Source organism: Crocodylus siamensis, chromosome 2 (genome assembly GCF_052110815.1).
Source record: "Crocodylus siamensis isolate JL-2025a chromosome 2, ASM5211081v1, whole genome shotgun sequence".
Taxonomy (NCBI): Eukaryota; Metazoa; Chordata; order Crocodylia; family Crocodylidae; genus Crocodylus; species Crocodylus siamensis.
Window position 1 is genome coordinate 248308147 of NC_143396.1, and position 18359 is coordinate 248326505.

The 18359-nt window shown below is 39.3% G+C and overlaps 1 protein-coding gene across 4 annotated transcripts in view; it reads right to left on the reverse strand.

The window, feature by feature from the left end:
* Positions 1-18359, reverse strand: part of BAZ1A (bromodomain adjacent to zinc finger domain 1A) — a 101407-nt gene that overhangs the window by 46169 nt on the left and 36879 nt on the right. For all 4 annotated transcript variants that reach the window (XM_090033599.1, XM_090033597.1, XM_090033598.1 and 1 more), the window contains 7 exons: positions 14377-14520; positions 8005-8106; positions 6655-6742; positions 4164-4298; positions 3515-3617; positions 1672-1838; positions 680-775 (listed from right to left, as the gene is read on the reverse strand). In XM_090033599.1, the coding sequence (XP_089889725.1) occupies positions 680-775; positions 1672-1838; positions 3515-3617; positions 4164-4298; positions 6655-6742; positions 8005-8106; positions 14377-14520 (835 nt within the window). The remainder of the gene's footprint in view (positions 1-679; positions 776-1671; positions 1839-3514; positions 3618-4163; positions 4299-6654; positions 6743-8004; positions 8107-14376; positions 14521-18359) is intronic.

Genomic DNA, 18359 nt, shown 5'->3' on the forward strand with positions numbered 1-18359 from the left:
CACATTAGTCAACCTGCTCACAGGGCCAAAAGGTTTGGCACCACTGGATGAAACAGTTCAACATTCAGCAATAAAGCTCTAGGCTGTATAACAAGAAGGATTTCTATACCTCCCTGCCTTTCTGCCATCTGACACCACCAGGGAAGGAATCCTGCCTTGTCTGCACATCAGAGGGTACCTCAAAAGACACCTCTCATGGACCCATAGGAACAAACTTCCACCTTCAGCTTCCTCTGTAGAAAAATGAAGTTTATTGTCTACCTGTGGGCACCTTTTACCATCTTTAAATTTTCCCTGAGCCTAAGGAAGGGCGCATGGGCCCGAAAGCTTGCAAAAAAAATCTTTTTTTGGTAACCTCTTAGTTGGTCTAATAAAAAGGTATCATCTCTGAATTAAGAATTCTAGAGTTTTGCATTCCTCAATAAAGCTGACACTTCAATAGCAAAAGGTGTTTCAGGTCTGGTTTGGGTGCATTAGCAGAGCTGTGCAAGGCAGAGGTCAGCAACCTTAAAATTTAGTGCACCATTTCTAAAACACAGCTCAGTCTGATGGTGGGCTACTGCTTGCAACCTGTCCAACTAACATCTCTTCCAGCCCACAAGCCATAGGTTAACCCCTAGCACAAAGGAACTTGTAAAGTGTAGTTATATGCTATTGCAAGTTCATGTAGCACTTATACCTTAAGATCATCACATTCCATATCTTCTCTAGGCTTACTCCACAGCTTTAGGTATTCCACATATTTTCGTTTTTCTTCACGTAATTTCTCTCTTTCCTGAAATAAAACACTTTTCAGAATTAGCCATACAATTGGTTGCATTTTATTACCAGGCTCTGCTACTAAAGCCCTGCAATTCTATTCAATTATTTGGTGAACAATAGACAATTATGTTCAGTACACAATAAAAACCTGTTTTTATTTTGTACACAAAGATGCTTAAAAGTAAAAATAAATTGCAGAACCAGCCCAATAACAAGCCCAAGGATTATCAAAATGGGAAATATTTTGCAAAAGCAGTCATGATAGAGAGGTAAAAATTGGAATACCTAATTGATCAGTAGTTTTTCTTGTTTTTCAACAGATAGAAAACATGCATTTATAGATTAGTCAAAGGGATACTTTCCAATTAAAATCTGTTGGTAAAGAAGAGGTTTGAACCACTCAAACATCAGGAAAGTAATTCTTGGCCAAGTCAGATGTTTGCCTTGAGGCAAAACAATTCAGCAGATAAAGATACCAGCCACACTTGCTATATTTCGATGTGGTTACAGCAAGATGTAAGGCAAGGTAAAGAATTTTTCAAGTTCAAAATTTATTTCAAGTAGGAGACAATAAGATAGCCAATACCATGTTCCTGAATGTGTCAGACTACCATAAAAAAAAAAATTCAGCATCTGCCAAAAATTTAATCGCCCAATATATCACTAATGCTGAAACAGAAAACAAAACAATCAGATGGCACCTTTAATTGCTCCCATTAATCTGTGGGAAAGGCTATATATTCCAGTAATCTGAATGGCACATGTAGGTTATTATGAAGAGCAAAGGACTTTATATGCAAGGTGCAAATTAAGGAACACTAACTAAAAAAGCAAATAAGCCAACCAAAACCTGAATACCATTATATTTTTCAGTATTTTATAAATATGCATATATGGAAGTCACATTACTTTTTCCTTTTCAATCTTGAGTCTCTCTTTCTCCTCTTTTTTCTTCATCCTTTCTTCTTCCACAATCTTTTTTAGCTCCTCTCTCTTTTTCTCTTTATCTTCTCTTTCTCTCTTCTTTGCTTCTATGGCATTTGCCTTTTCTCTCTTTAATTTAGCTTTTTCAAAAGCTGAACAGAAAGAGGACTTTTACCATGTTGCAAATTAAAATTATGTGAAACACTTTAAAACAGACAGATTGATAAATAGTTACCATGTCAAAAGATACTGTTATGAACACTGAATTGTTTCTATGCCAACCAAAAATCCCAATTCTGCTCTCTCCAGCAATATTTGAAGATCAGAATCCAAAAAACACTTGAATTTGCAATACCATTATACACAGTCCACAGAATGATTTTAAGGAGATGGAAATCTTGTACATTTCCCCTAGCATATAAAAACTTAAGTTGAAAAAGTTAAGAAATAACTTGAATAACTAACAACAACATTTTATAACTGTATAACCAACACACAGTTGAGGAATGGAAGTGTCACATTAAAGCTGCACAATCAATAGAGCTGTTAATTTAGTTTAAGTAACAAATGTTGCCTTAGAAGTTGAGAGCAAGGAACAAAATGAAATTGTTTCCAATTAGAAATAGGGGCCTGAGAAAACTGAAATACTGACTTGTAAGATTTTTTAAAAGTTAGCAGGTTTCTAGAATGGAGTCTGCCACCTGGTTTCCATTTGGAAGTCACGACAATACTGTTTACATCCCTAGGTTTAATTTCCAATGCAGTTTAGTTTAGCTGTCATGTTTGAACTATAAATTAATAAGACTTCATAGCAGCTCTTTAGATCAAGTACTACCTGCAACCTAGCCTATGCCACAGGCCACAAGTCTCCATCCCTCCCCCAAGAGTACCCAAGCTGCCTCTGCTTACCCTCACCAGCAATCCCTATCCCCAACAGCAACAGAGTGGCAAATTCCACAGTAAAGGTAAGCACCTACTGTGAGAGCACCAAAGGAAATGAGCAACAGAGCAGCTGCATGCCATGGATTTCCACCCCCCGCCCCCCCATGTCATCCCAGACCACTTCACACTTTTGCAGACTGGATTTAACCTCTTCCCAGACTGGATTTGGCTTGTAGGCTGTTAATGCGCATTCTAGCCAGGCAGCATAAAACTTGTAGGGCTGACAACACGCATAGTCTTTACAATAAACACATGCCACCTCACTTCTAGAAGCAATTCAGTTTGGAGCTGTACAAAGGGGGCATTTGGTATCCTTGATCATCCCATCAAATGAAAGTTCAGCTAAAACATCTTGTGCTAATGTGAAGAACTAGATCAAATCTCATACTTGGATTCTTACAGGATTCAAGCACCTAAGTGTCCTCTTCCCTCCTTTGTCACTTTCAGCACATAGGGGTAAGTGGCTTCCATATCAACCTCTTTGCCCAAGTGAGCCCCTTCCTTTCCCCAAGTGCTAGTCTTCTCAGAAGATAAAAGAAAAGCCTCACGTAAAAATGGAAATGCCAGAGTTTCTATACAAATGCCAGCCCCCAAGTCTGCAGTCCTTACTCAGTTAAGGCTCTTCTTCAAAAGGAGGAATTGGTTTGCCTGAGAAGGGCTGCAGAATAATAAATCAGCCCTTACCTTTAAAAGAAAAGGGGCACCGATTTAATCAAAATAATATTTAAGCCACTTTTGTCAAACCAATGTAAAAAGCTCTTATTTTGTTTCAAGCAAATTATTTTGGTTTAAGTCCTATCTGATAGAGCCCCAAAATATCATTAATACAATGAGCTTTTGAGCCTGCAGGAACTGGCTCTAACAATCAAAGAAGGGGTTAACTTACCCATGGCCTGCATTTCTTCTTTTTGTTTCTGAAGGCGGGCCCTTTCTTTTGCTAGTTTGTTTCTATTTCCTTGGGTATTTGGTTTATCAGCCACCCTGTCTTCCTGCAGTGGGGGACAGAAAAAGAATCATAGCATCTCTAACAGGAAAATAAATTTCAATTTATCACAAATTTTGAAAGAGTTGAACAAAATCAAGAATACACTGTAGCTTTGCTTCATATTAAAGCTACTGCTGTGGCTTAGGTATTTGTCTAATAATGGGAGAACTGAAACAGGTTTTTGTTTTTTTACAGTTAAAATTACTTAAATTTAAGTAATAGGATGTGGTTCATATGAACAGGTGCATATCGATTTCCATCTGTTGTTGCCGAAAAGGAGACAAAATGTAAAGTTATTTCTGTGGCTGGTAGAACCACCCCAAAAATCCAGACATTTATCTTTATTTTAATTTCCATCAACTGGAAGGAAAAAGAAAAAAAAAGATTCCATTTCAAGTGTTCCTACTTTCCTCCTCATATCCCCATGTTTACTGAGGAAAATGAGACGCCTTAACATATTGCAGCTTAATAATAATTAAATATTATTCAATAATTTAATCTGAAATAAGGAAAATAATCTCAATGTAAAGTCAGTTTTGGTATTACTTACATGACTTATAGATAGCCTCTTTGGAGGTCTCCCTCGTCGCTTAGTTGCAGGACTGAAGATAAATGTGGGTGGGTCATCAGGAAAAAAGTAGGAGAAAGTTTGTTCTGCTATCTTGTATTTTGCAACTGATGTCGCCTTAGCAGGAAAGTTGAAAACAGATATTAGCTGTTAAGTTAATAGTTCTTCATGCACAAACTCACAGTTAAATGAAGAATTCAGGAAAACAATGAAGCTACCTATAAATCTGTTAGCGAGGGTAAACTGTATTCTAAAAATACAGAAATAATCTAGTAAGAGGCGATTGATAAATGACAGATCTCAAACATCTCACCAGTTCCTGCTGAATAGTAGTGGTAACGGAATATTTGTGCCTGAGCAAAGAATTTGGCCTCAAAAAGAACATGTGTGCAAACTTCAGTTAAAGTCATTTTAAAACACATTATTTATTGAAAGGTAGTTCTTACATATTTGTCAACACTGAAATTCAAGGATGAGAATCTTGCTCCCATTTTGGTGTCTGTATGCCATGTAAAGTTTCCCTTAAAAATGGTGCTGGGAAGGGGGCAGGAAAAAGGTGCTTGCAATACAAAGACCCCAGGCGGTGCTACAAGACAAGACAATAGGCAGCCCAGAGAAATTGCCATAACTTAGCCCAAGAATCTCACTAGCCCTCAGACAGCACAGTAGCTTGAGGTTATTTAAGATCATTTAAATCTGACCTAGGCATCCACCCCCATATTCTGCAAAAATCTAGAGATTCAGTACAGGCAACCCCCGCTTAACGCAGTTTTGCTATAGCACTCATTAAAAATACCTACCTGGTTTCACTTAGTACTCAGTGGTTTCGTTATAACACTCAGCGTGGCAGGTAGGGAGAAACAGTGGTGGCAACAGCAGTGGTAGCTACATCCAGTGAAGTGGTGAGTGGCAGGTGGTGGGGCCCAGGTTGGGGTGGCAGGATCAGAGGGTCCACTCCAGCACATGGTGCTGGAGCAGCCCGTGGGCAGGGAGAAGCAGCAGTGGTGGCAGGCATGAGCACAGGGCCCGGGCTGGTGCCCGGGGCCAGGGCCAGCAGGAGCATGGGGCCCGGGCGAGCCAGTGCTCAAAGACACGTGCTCAGTGTTTCCCACCCCAGCCCACAGTGGAGCCAAGCCCACAGAGCCCCACCGTCCCCAGACTGCAGCCTGTGATCCGTGCTGCTTTGGTCATGCACTTACCCACTGGAGCCCCACTGCTCACCATTAATCCCTAGGTGGGCAGGTCCCCGACTCAGACCCCACAGGCAGGGTGGCTGAGGCCATGCACAGGTGTGCTGGTAGCCAGCAGGTGTGGGCCAAAGGCCATCACAATGGCAGAACAATAAGGCCAGGAAGAGCCGACGCCTTCCCTGACACTCCAGGCAAGGCACCGCGGAGGCTCCAGCAGGGCCAGGGCCAGGGCCAGGGCCAGCAGAAGAAGTGCAGGAACCAATTATATTTATTTATATTAAACCCTACGAGAAAACGGGTTTTACTTAAAATGTGGTTTCACTAAGGGCTCATTTTTTCAAGAGCCAATTAACAGTGCTAAGTGGGGTTTGCCTGTAGAGGAACTGACCATGAAATTTTACCACAGCCTTTAGCATTCTGAGTTTTGCCAGTTAGGATTCTTGTCATTTTAGGATTGATTCAAAGCCCACTTGAGTCAAAATGGATTCCAGTATACATCTCCTGCTGCGGAACAGGACACAAATGCTGTAAATGTAATCATTTGTCTAGAACAGGGGATGTCAACCAGGGAAACATGTACCCCTGGGGGTACTTGGGAAGGCCCCAGGGGGTATGCAGCGTGCTGTTGCTGCCAAGCATCCAGCTGCTGGAGGACCACCCCCCTGCTCAGCAAGGGCTGCTGGGGCAACCCCCCTGCTCCACATCTGGAAGGGGGTCACCGCCTCAAAAAAAAAGGTTGAAAACCCCTGGCCTAGAAGGATAATTTTACAGTAAAGAGACACTAGCTTGTTATGACATGACTGACTAGCTATATTTTGTATGATTTAAAGAACACATCACTTGTATGCTATTGGTGAGAAAGGGAAGATAACATACTAGAATTCCTTTTCTTGCTTAAACACGCTATCTGTACTGTATTTCAGAAAGGACATCTAGTAAAACCTTATTTAAATTTTGAGTGAAAAAAGGGGGGAAAAAGTTAGTTATTGGCGAGAAGAGTTTCTATAACAGGTGCCATTTGGAATAAGAGACAACAGTGCAATTTTAACTATATGCTTTATATAAATCCATACTAGAGTCCAGTCCATTTGTTTAAGAGAGTCAAATACCTACTTACAATTAGGTTTAGTAGCCATGAGAAGTGGAATTTACTCTAGCCCAGAAAACAGCTATTTAAATAGGTAACTTGAAGAGAGAAAGTACAAACATTAAATTAATATTTCTAGATCAGTGTTCTCTCTTTCTCTTCCCATCCCACAGAACAATTTCACCCTCTTATTTACCTTAGTTTTAATGACTCCATCATGTTGTTCACAGTGTTGTTTCAAAAAAAGTTTAAGTCTATCACGAGAAAATAAATGTTTTCTCCTGCTGTAATAGGAAAAAATACGTTACCAATGATGTTTGATCTACATTCTCTTATTACTGCACATTTTGAGATTGTACTTCAAATGAGGAGACAGAAACTTTGCCCATTGGAAAACTCATTTTATTTCCTTCCCTCAGTCAGATTGTAATTTAGTATTATTGTAGCTAAATATTGCTCTCAGAAATTCTAATGAGAATAAATATTGCTTCAGATATAAGGTAAGAAACAGCCACTTAAGTTCTCCACAATAGGGAATCTGACTTTGTTTTAAAACCATAGAAGAGCAACATATCACGTGTGCATGTGTGTGGGTGCACATGCACAAAACCATGAAAAATCCTCCATAGCCTATTGTTTCTACATGACCCCTCAAACAAGTTAAACACACCCCTTATTATTTTTGTTAATACATATTAAGGAGTGGCAGAAAAGGTCCAACCAAAGATTGCAACCTCACTGCCTGACAGGGTATGTGAACATACATAACAGGAGGGACAGTACCAACGCTGAAAAACTAACTAAATAGCATACAATAAGATAAACAGTATTTTTGATTTTACAAATGCCCCATTTCAGCAAAACAATATTTAAAAGAATGTTTGAAAGTAAGCACATGCTTAAATGCTTCGTTGAACAAGTTTGGATTGTTCAATCAGGACCAAAGTGACTTGGCCAAAGTTGCATAAAAGCGGTCTCCAAAACAGCTGGCAGTTGAACTGAGACAGCTTAAGAAACAATATTTTAACCTCAACATTCTTCCATCCCCCAATCCTGTGTAGAGATGTTCTTACTACACAAAGAAATATTTCTAATATTATTAAAAACAAATTATGATATAGAAAGAAAAACTGGAACCAAGTTATTTGTAATACTTCAAATGTTACTGGAACCATTTGAGGGTGATTTCCTCAAACTATTAACTCAAAAAAGGTTTTGTTTAAACTCACTGTCATTTAAATTATGTAGTTTTATGTACATGAATTCTCCATTTTAAAAGGAGTAAAAATATATGTTGCCATCTGTAAATCAGTTGAACACGATTGCAGGACTTTATTTAAAAAAAAAAAAAAAAAAAAAAAAAAAGGAACTGTTGAATAAACACAAACACCACAATACATTATACAAATAGACAATCATTTGTTTCAGTATTTTTCACTAGAGACTTTCAACTAAGTATTATTAGTCGGGTCCTGATCAAAATTATAAGTGCATCAGGTAACCTACATGATTCATCTATCAAAAAAATAAGGCAAGTAATTTTTACCTTAACTGAGATGCTTTTACAATTACAGATTCATATAGCTCTTTTTTAATAGGCTGGACTTTGTACTTGAATAAGGAGGGATCAATTATGGCTTTTTTCTTCCTAAAAATAAAGTAAAAAAATCGAAGTCAGAGACACAAATAAATTCTTTAATAGAGATTTTAAATCAAAAACTTTAAAATGCTTATGTATTTCCAGGAGCTTATTGTGCTTTGCATGTAAAAATGCTCACAATTTCTAGTGGAATGAGAACTTGACTCAGTAAGAGCATTAAAACAAACATTTTAAGTCGTGTACACACACACACACCTTACTCCATACTAAATCTTAAACAACAACAGGATAAGCCAATTTAATAAATACAATTAGTTTTGAAGTTTATACTCCAAAATGCATGGGAGTTATCATTACTTCCAGCCATGAAGCAAATCACTATACTACCGTAATAATTTAAATACAACACTGTAGCTGTCAATATGCTTAAAGGAAGAGTTTGCATGTCAATACATTCATTTTTCTTTTTGGGGGGTGGGGTACAGGGGGGAGAAGGGAGGAAAAGGAAGCAATTGACAAAAATACAGAGTGAACTAAAAAAACAAAACAAAACCATTTAATTTACTACAAATCAGAGGAGCACAGCAGAGACTGAATGTTTTCCTGATGGCAAGTATGTGAGTTTTTGTAACCAAGATTAAAAAAAAAAACAAAAAACCATTTCTCAAATGTGGGTCTGGGAGACTAAATAGCAGGATTAAGCTGTACCAAAACAGCTCTCTTTGTAACCTTAAAAAAATTGTCATGAGGAATTCTTCAAAATTGCTAGATAAAAACTAAAGGTCCAAATAGCTTCTTGAAAGTTTTATTTATTTGATTTAAAAACACTACCACCCAGTCTACACATGGTCCAAAAAGGAAGTATTAAGCTTGTTCAGGGCAATGTATCCACTGGACTTATGGATTACAACTCTAATGCAAGGTCTTGGGTATACTATATTTAAAGCTAAGATTTTGTCACAGTGGCAAGGAAGCCATTAATCAGAATGTAGGCCACCACACTAAGTTAGAGTGGAAACACACAACAGAAAAAGGGATGTAGTTCAACCAGGAGTGCTAGCTTCTAGAAAAAGAGTGGGTACACTAGCCTTCTGAACTAGTTCCATGAGACAATACTCTGTACTAGTGAAATACCCTCAGTAGGATCATTTAGCTGCTGTACACTTGCATCAGACTTGCTTGGCAACCTTTCTATGAATACTCCTGCCTCCCTTTTCCTTCCCTCCCTCCCCCAAACTTACTATTACAGTGCCAAAAATCTTATCCTTAATTATATACAGTCAGGTATCTATCAAAGGGTAGATGTGTCAAACTACCTCATTCATACAGATCACTCTCTCAGAAGACTGGTTAATATATTGACTAGCCATCTTCCCTCATATATAGGTCACAGAGACTAATTAGGGATTCAGTACAGCCTTATTTAACAAGAATTTTAACATTTCTGCTGATTTGATGGCATAACATTCATTGATCATGTTAATACTAAGCAAGCCTCTTAAATTTGGGACTGAAAGGCATATGAAGAACATTTTTGAGAAAGTAACATCTTATAGGTTTTCAGCTGTGGATCAAAATTTTTCACTGTTAATCTTCCATAGTCTAAAAACCAAAACAAAACAACAACAAAACCCCCCAGAATAGTTAAGGTCACGTGAAGATTTGTATTAGAGCACTTCCTACATATGAACCCAAATGTTTCGTTTCCTCCTGTACATTAACACATTTATTCAAGAAAGGATGGATGAATAAATAAGTGAATGAGCAATAATAAGAAAAAAGTTCTCTCATCACGCAATATTCAAGTGGAAGACAAGGTAAATCAGAATTACTAGTAGTAAAATGGAAGTATTTTCTAAACACATCATGGGTTTTTAGTAGATTCCCAGTACCAACACCAGATGCAAGAAAAACTGAGACTGATGACCATCAAATGAACCTGAACCTCTTGTTGCTTTGGCCAAGGAATAAAATCTAGTCTCATAAATTTATTCTACCAGTTATAGCAATATATTACCATAGACTGCCTATTTAATAATCAGATCAGTAAAAGACCCTATACTACATACCAAATTCACCTCCCTGCCCCAGAGTCCAGCATAACTGCTAACTGAAAAACAGTAAAATACATAAACACTCAGCCTAATCTTGGAGAGGAAGCAATAATGCTCCTAACATTCTCCCTCGCCTACATTTCTTCTGGCTCAAAGAGATGGTCCCACCTCCTTTAATTCCTATTTGGAGATGAAGAGATGCACCTGGCTGCATAAATTAGCAGTAATTACCCTGAATTTTAAAGCACCTGGAACAGGAACAACTAACAGAAGAGGTTTGTACATACAAGGGCTCTAATCTGCTATCCTAGTGTCTTCTATCTCTGCATATTGTCTAGCAAGAAGGAGAAGCAGGGATTGGATTAGTTTTTTCTAAAAAGGAATTACAAACTTTTAATGTTTTCCATCATGGTGGTGAGGGACCATAATCCCATACTGAAACAGAAAAGGAAGAAAAATTCCTTTCTACAAGCTCATAAGTTAAGATACACCTATCCATCAGGAGTCCAAATAGGATAATTGTCAAACTAGAGAATGGAGAGGGCACCAAAGAATAAAATAGCTACTAGATCTACAGTTGGGCAGATAACACCAAAAGGGCAGCAACAATTTATCCATACCCAGTCTATAGACTCAAAGTCTAGCCCCTGCCAGACAGTGGCACTACAGCCATGTGGTCTGTGCAGGTTGGTGGGATGATGAATCCCATCTAAAATTAGCCTCTCACACAAAGACAAATTTACTTTCACTCTATGCAGGGTAACAAATTTATTTTCTAGTGCACAACCCAGTTATCTATTCAGGGAAAATCTGCACAACAATGCTTAAGATGGTCTAAAATTATGCCATAAATACACCTAATAACTATTAAAAAAAAGCAGTGAAGCTTTTCTATTCCCAGAGCTGCTCACTTCTAGGTGTATTAAGAGCTCTCTCTAAAATAAGCAGATAGACTAACAGACAGGAGAGAGCAAAAACTAATCTCAGTCTGGTCCATGTTACAGGGTCAGAAGCTCAGTGTTTCACGTTCGGTCATATCCACTCACTGCTTCCAGTTAAAAGAGCATCCATTAACTTCCTTTATTTATATAACACTTAAGGAGTAGTAACACTTCCTGTAACAGGAGTCAGTGGATATCTTCTACTATCATGTGATAAGGCATATTCGCTTACAACTCTGATCCATGTAATGTTACTAAAGACAGGAAACCAAGACCATTTTCTTAGCAGTACTCAATTTGTCACAAGAGCTTTATACTACCTCCTTATTCAAACCACAGGTGCTTCAAATGAAGCAATACATGTTTGAAATTGGGCAGAAGGCAGGGTGATGTTGCACCTAATAGACTAGCTAAATCAAACATAGCGCAGGCTTTTGTAAGCAGTAAGCTTATTTCTTCATTAGATGCTGTGAAGGGATACACCTGATGAAGTAAGCCTGCTGCTTATGAAATCTCATGCTATACATATCTCAGTTATATATTGGTTAGTCTTTAAGGTATAAATCTACCCTTCCTTCTTCCCAAGTGTTTAGACTAAGGTGGCTCATTACCTACCTATGCTCACTGACCCCACCACTCAGCTGAATGAAATAGACTGCAAGCAAACTATACAAGAAACTTGCTCAGGTACGCAGATTTTCTTTCTTGCCAAATGAAAGCAGATGAATATCATACCAAAGGGATTCCAGGCAACCCATCTATTCTGTTCTACATACCATTCAGCCTTTTCTGACAAGCTTTACTCTCTCCAAGAAACTGAGGAACCACCTTAATGTTCTGTACATCAAACAAAACCACCCAGATATAACAGTAATTTACCAAGAAGAAATGCATGCATCTAGCCATGAAGCCCATCACAAACACCTTTTATTTTTCCAGGATGTCCCTTCATAGCATCTGATAAAGTCCACTGCTTACAAAAGCTTATGCTATAAATCTCTGATTTAGTCCAGAACAAGGGCAGGCAATAATTTGGGCTGGAAGGCCATTTAAGGAGTTTTGGTGAGCGGTTAAGGCGGTGGGGATGCAGCCCCAGCCCCAGATCATGGCTGTTTACGCTGCTGGGTACAAATGGGGGGAAAAGGGATACAGGGTGATGCCAACTGATCCTATCCAGCCCTGTGCCCATCTGCCCTGTACCTATCACCAGGGATGCTGGAAGAAGTGGGGTGGGTCTTCATGGAGACTGGCCTGGGACCCCTACAGGCAAGATACACTCAGCCAGGCAGACAGGATGGGGCCACGGGCAGGTGGGAAATGGCATCCAGGAGTGGGATGTGTAAGTAGGTCTGATCATGGGATGGTGGCAGCATAAGGCTGGGGCCCAGGGCAGAACCACAATCCACTTCCCACAAATCTCTGCAACAGGCACTAGTTTGGCAGGCAGGAGCTAGCTGGTGCTACCCACAGGACCAGTGCCCATCACAGGGACATGCAGGAAGCAGATCACAGCTCTGCTCTGGGCCCTGGTTCCTCACTGGCTCATGATCCCATCCCTGCTCACCCATCCCACACCCAGATGCCACTCTCCGCCCACCCACCTGCAGCCCTATCCCATCCCATCCACTCAGCTGAGTGTGCCCTGCCTGAGGGGGTCCCGAGCCAGCCTCCATGGAGACCCCACCAAGTCGCCCACTCTGTCTGGTGCTCCAGCAGTAGGTGCAGGCTGGACAGGCTGGGGTGCCCAGGCAGCAGGGCTGGGTCTGGCAGTGGCAGCGCAGATGCCGGCAGTGTGACAGCAGAATAAGCCACCACTCCGGGGGCTGCCAGGAAGCCAAGTCTAGCTGCTGTGCCACCCCTGCCCCACTTCCCAACCCTGCAGACTACAGCTCCCAACGTGCCTGAGGGCCACACCAGGTGGCACCTCTGCTCCTGGGGGCAGCAGGACCTACCATGGGCTGGAGAGAAATCACTTGACAGGCCGTATTGTGCCTAACCCGGTCTAGAAAGTGCAAATCTACATTGCCTTTTACACACTTGCCATTGAGAATCTACACATTCATAACTTGCACACTTTAGCCCAGTGATTCTCAGCCAGGGTGCTGCAGTACCATGGGATGTCTTGAGATCCTTTCAGGTGTGCCATGCAATATTACCACTGTTAAGTGTATAGACATGATTCACAAGATAAACCCAAATAATTTCAAATAAGAACCCACAATGTTAAAAAAAAATCTGCCCAGTGTAGTCTTTCCACGTTCTTTTGAAATCAAAATCACCGTGTTGTATTTCCATAGTCAAAAAATATATTGTGGAAATGGGATAGTAATACTATAATAGTCATCTCAGATTAGAATACAACCCTAAAAGTACAAGTCCTGATCTTGTAAGAAGATCTGCTTAAATGGACCCTAACTAACAAAGCACTACTGAATCAAGCTCAAAGACCAAAAACCAAAATGAACAAGTGTCTAGCCTTAATGATATGTTTGCAGAAGTGGAACCCAAGTCCCAATTCTGCAATATCTCCATTATGCCCTAGACTGTCAGAATGGTACCAAAAGGAATTTATTTTTTTACATGGAAAATTCTCATCCCTCTTCTACATTTCTCATCATCAAATTTTATTTGTACCACTGACAGAGTTTAAACAAAAGATTGTATGTACCAGTCCATTTGCTCTTCCTACTTGCACCTATAGCAAAACCATACAACTGAGTCTGAAAACTTTTCTATATCAATGGAGATATGATACACTTAATCAAACTTTTAGGAAAAACTGGATGATGAGGAAGAGAGAAGTTCATTCAACAAAAATAATAAAATAAATAGAACAACAGACAACGTTGTATTATCTTTTCCTTATTTACACTAAGGTGAATTCTCTATATAAAAGTATTATTAGTGTAATAAACCTGAATTAATGTTTTTAATGTTACATATATGGTATAGTTTTGCTCAAAAAACCCCAATACAAATGTTTGTTTACAAGCCTGAAAAAACCCCCAGAAAAGAGGAAGAGCTCTGAGGCAGAGTAGAAAACTGTATGCCACTACAATCCTAAAGACAATGCCACCTCAAATAGAATGTTTCTTACACCTGAGTTATTTTCTTACTAAAACTCTGGCTAAGTGCACTCAAATTGCCAAGTTTACAACACAAGGCATCTGTGAATGTTCATTTCAGACTGCTCAACCAGCTGAATATGCTGAGAGCACACCAAGTGATCTGCTTCAAACATGACAAGCACCACTAAACCAGGTTATCCTCATTCTGAAAAATATAATCCAAAATGTTAATGCATTAGCACAAACATCATTTACCCATTTTGCACAGATGTGCTGTGTGTTTCTGAATCATCACTATCGCTGATGACAATAGTGTCTCCATCAGTGCTGTTGATATGGCCATTAGCCATTCCATTGTGATGTGTTGGAGGTATGACTTCCAAAATCTTGCATTGCAATCTGGAAAGTAAAAACATTTTATAAACATAAAATTACTCCGCTGATGCAAAAAAGTCAGAATTCATTCACCAATTTTAAAAGGTAAAATTTTAATGCAACATCATCTTGTCTACTGCAAAAATTAAAGAAAAAAGTTACTAGATAGTATATGAATTCTATTATGCTACATATAACAAATAAAATGTGTAAAAGTGCAAATTTACCTACTTATATACACACACACACACACCAACTTGACCAATCTGGGTAGCAAATTATGAGAATGTAAGCAAAATCATATTATTACATGCAAAGCAACTTTGTTTACTTAGATGTCTTCTTACAGTTAGTTTGCAATCAATGGCAGTTGTTTAAAAGCATGTTAGTTGTTACTTAGAAATTAGATAGTTACAGAAACCTTTTACATTAATTTATACAGTAACCTAAGGAGAAAACACAGGATTTTGTGATGCCAAAGAATTTATGCTAGAAGATCATCCTCCACTATGTTGATGACCTAAATAAACAAGGCTAAAATGATCATGTGTATCTAATCTTTATAATGGCCGATTTTATCTCCTGACACACATTACAGCTCCATCTGGCGTGCACACACTTGACAAAAAACCAAATCCATTCCTTTGCTACAATAAATGCTAGTTAATTAATATTGTTCCTTTAAAAACTATGTTATGAAAAATGCATAATTGACACTCATTTAACATAATGGATAAATATATCATAAACAATATTTAACAACTTACTTCCATCCTTTCCTGGAACTTCTAGGTAGTTATTTTTAGCATAATCTCTCAGAACCTATCTGCACCATAACAATTATTCATTGCACACAACAGATGTTGTCTAACATTGTAACCAAGTATAACCAAGTCCTTAGTCTGTGTGTGTGTGCACACACATGTGGAGGCAAGGTAAGAAGACAAGTGTACTAACAGATCCTTCTTTTCAAATTATTATGAACTGCAATCTTAAGGCATGATCATCCCCTTGAAGTGGGAATATGTGAACACGTCCAGAAGGATAATTAGAGATCACTTCATTTAAAAGATTAATACTGGGTACACATCAATACATTTTAAGAGAGGCTGATTCCTACATTGGTATTGGCCAGAACTATACCCCCCCATTACAGAATGCTACCCTCTGAAACACTAACTCACTAAAAACACAGAGACCATGTAATGTTTTTAAAGAGAGATCATTTTTTAGAAGAAGACAGAGTAAAGGACTTGACAGCTTAAGATATCAACAGCGGGATACAGAACCTTTCACCGCTATTTCAAATACTATGCAAGTCATTAGTAGCCAGACACTTCCCCCCTAAAAGCTGTAGATTGACTTACAAAGTAAATCAGTTAATAACTTTCCAAGACACAAAAACTACTATTATAATTAATGCCAAATGGCACTCTTGTGCCTATTTTTAGCATACTATATGAAGACTAAAGTACTGATCATCTCCAAGATCCCTTCAACTGAAGACTGAGGCACTGACAAAGAAATTGAGGGAAGTTTACATTTCTGCTCATATTCTGTCAGTTGTGGGAGTAAAAGAAATGTCTAGCAACACTTCAAAACAGTGATTCTCAACCAAGGTGATGTCATATCATTTGAAAGGTGCTACAAGGCATGCAGAGATAGGCAGATAAGTTAGACAGCAAAAGGGGAAGCTCAGTCTTGTCCCTGACTGGCTAAACCATGACCCTCCACTGCCCAGCCCCTCTGCAAGGAGATGAGCACTGTAAATCACTTTTATGAATTGAATGCCAATTTCAAAAAAAGTTATAGAAGAGTGCCTGGAGTCCAGTGAGGAGTGCTCTGAGTTCAGAAAGGTTGAGAGAGTACAACAGCAGGGAAAAACTCCCTTCCCACTTCTCACTCCAGACTCCAGAGTGAAAAGCAAGTAGGAGGCTTGCAACACCACTCCCTCTGCTCAGCCGCTATTACTCAGGAGCTGAGTGGATTGAGCCAAGTGGGGCCTAGACCCTTGCTCATTCCTCACACTGGGGCCTCCAGTGTTCAAGGACTTAGTGGGGAGCTGCTGGTATTGGCTTGGCTTCTCCCCTCTCTTCCCTGTCATTGGAAAGGCTAAAAGCAGCTGCTCCTATGCCTTCTCTGCACCAGGGTGACCCTGTATCTCTGGAAGGGACAGAAGCCTTTTCCTGCAGCTCCATTTCTCCTGGCCTCTGGGAGGAGTTAAACTGTGGGAAAGTGTATAAACATTCATTCTCCTGGTTGGAGTCAGGTTATTTTTCTCCCAGAACCACAATTTTTTCTCTGAGAAAAAAAAAGCTGAAATACCTGTACACTCATGGTTTCTACCAGGAGAGCAGAAATTCTTCCTGTAGAAATAAAATGTCTGTATGTGGCCTCAGTCCTCCCTCTCAATATATAAATGTATACTTAATGCTCACTGGTCAGACAACCAATGAATCGTATCACATATTTCTGTCTTACAGAGAACATATTAATAGCACAGAACTACGCAGATACACTGTTGGATGAACAAGTCTGTAAGAAGTTGCACCAAATATTTACACTATTATTGTAAATATACTTAAGTATACTTAAATATTACACTAAACAAGTTTCCCTAAAAAAATCTGGTTCCATTTGGCAAGTATTTGCAATTGTTTTTTAAATGTATTAAGAGCATCAGTGTCTAAGGCCACAGTTGTTGACAACAGCCCATCATTCTGTGGTGTTCAATCTTTAAAGAGCCACCAGAGGGAGCTCATACATGCTAAAACTGACAAGTGTATTAAAATAACTACATAAAGGCTAAAGTTAAAACAGGCTGAATGCAGTAACTTATGCTAAACTTTACAAATGGTGCCATCAAGAAGAGAGAGATAAAGGTTAAAATAATTTAAAAAATAAAAGGACAAGCTTTCAGAAAACTTGAATATTTAGTCAATGAGCATTTCAACACAATACTTTTTTTAAAAAATCAACAGATTATTTTTATCTGTGTGTAAGTTCAGCAGACTGTCTGGTCTCCACTCGGAGAAGAAATTTTGCTTTAAGAAACTACATGTTTTATAAATTTGATCCAGGCAGGTGCCAAGAATCCTTAACACACTTTTTAAATAAAAAAGTAAGTAATCACTGGAACAATTTATCAAGAAAGATTGAAGACTCTCCATTCTATTCAAGTCAAAACCTGATACCTTTTTGGAAGGAACATGTTAGTGAAATAAAAGTTACTGGACTCATTTATTATAATGGATAAATATATCATAAATAAAATTTATTTGGACACATTACATTGGAAACTGGCTGAAATGTAATGACCTGTGATATAAAAGAGGTTGCATTAGATCATGGGTGTCAAATATACAGTCCACAGGCTGGATTCAGCCCACAGAGCTAGGTGTCACAGCCTGCAGACTTTTCCCTGACCCTGGCTGCATTAAAGGACATTCCTGCAGCAGCAACCAAGCACCCACAATACTAGACCTCTTCCTGCAGAGCTGCTGGAACTCCAAAGCTGCTGTTTTCACTTGGGCACTTGGATGCTGCTGCATAAAGAAGCTGTGGTCTTCCTGGGGCTCTCGCCTGTATGGTTGCAGAAACCTGAATGAAAGGAGCAGTACTGGAGCACTAGCAGCACCATGGAGAAAAGTCCACCACAGCAACTAGTTCATGCAGGGGGAGTCAAGCACCCAGGCTTCTTACCACCATGCCCCTGGTCAGCTGGAGCAGACTCCATATATGACACGTGTCCTTGACCAGCCATGCATGGTGCCACATGCAACATAGTTCCATACCTGCCAGAGAAGGCAGGGCCTGCACTGGATCTGACATGCAGGGAAGTGGGGGAAGCCTCTGGGCCCAGT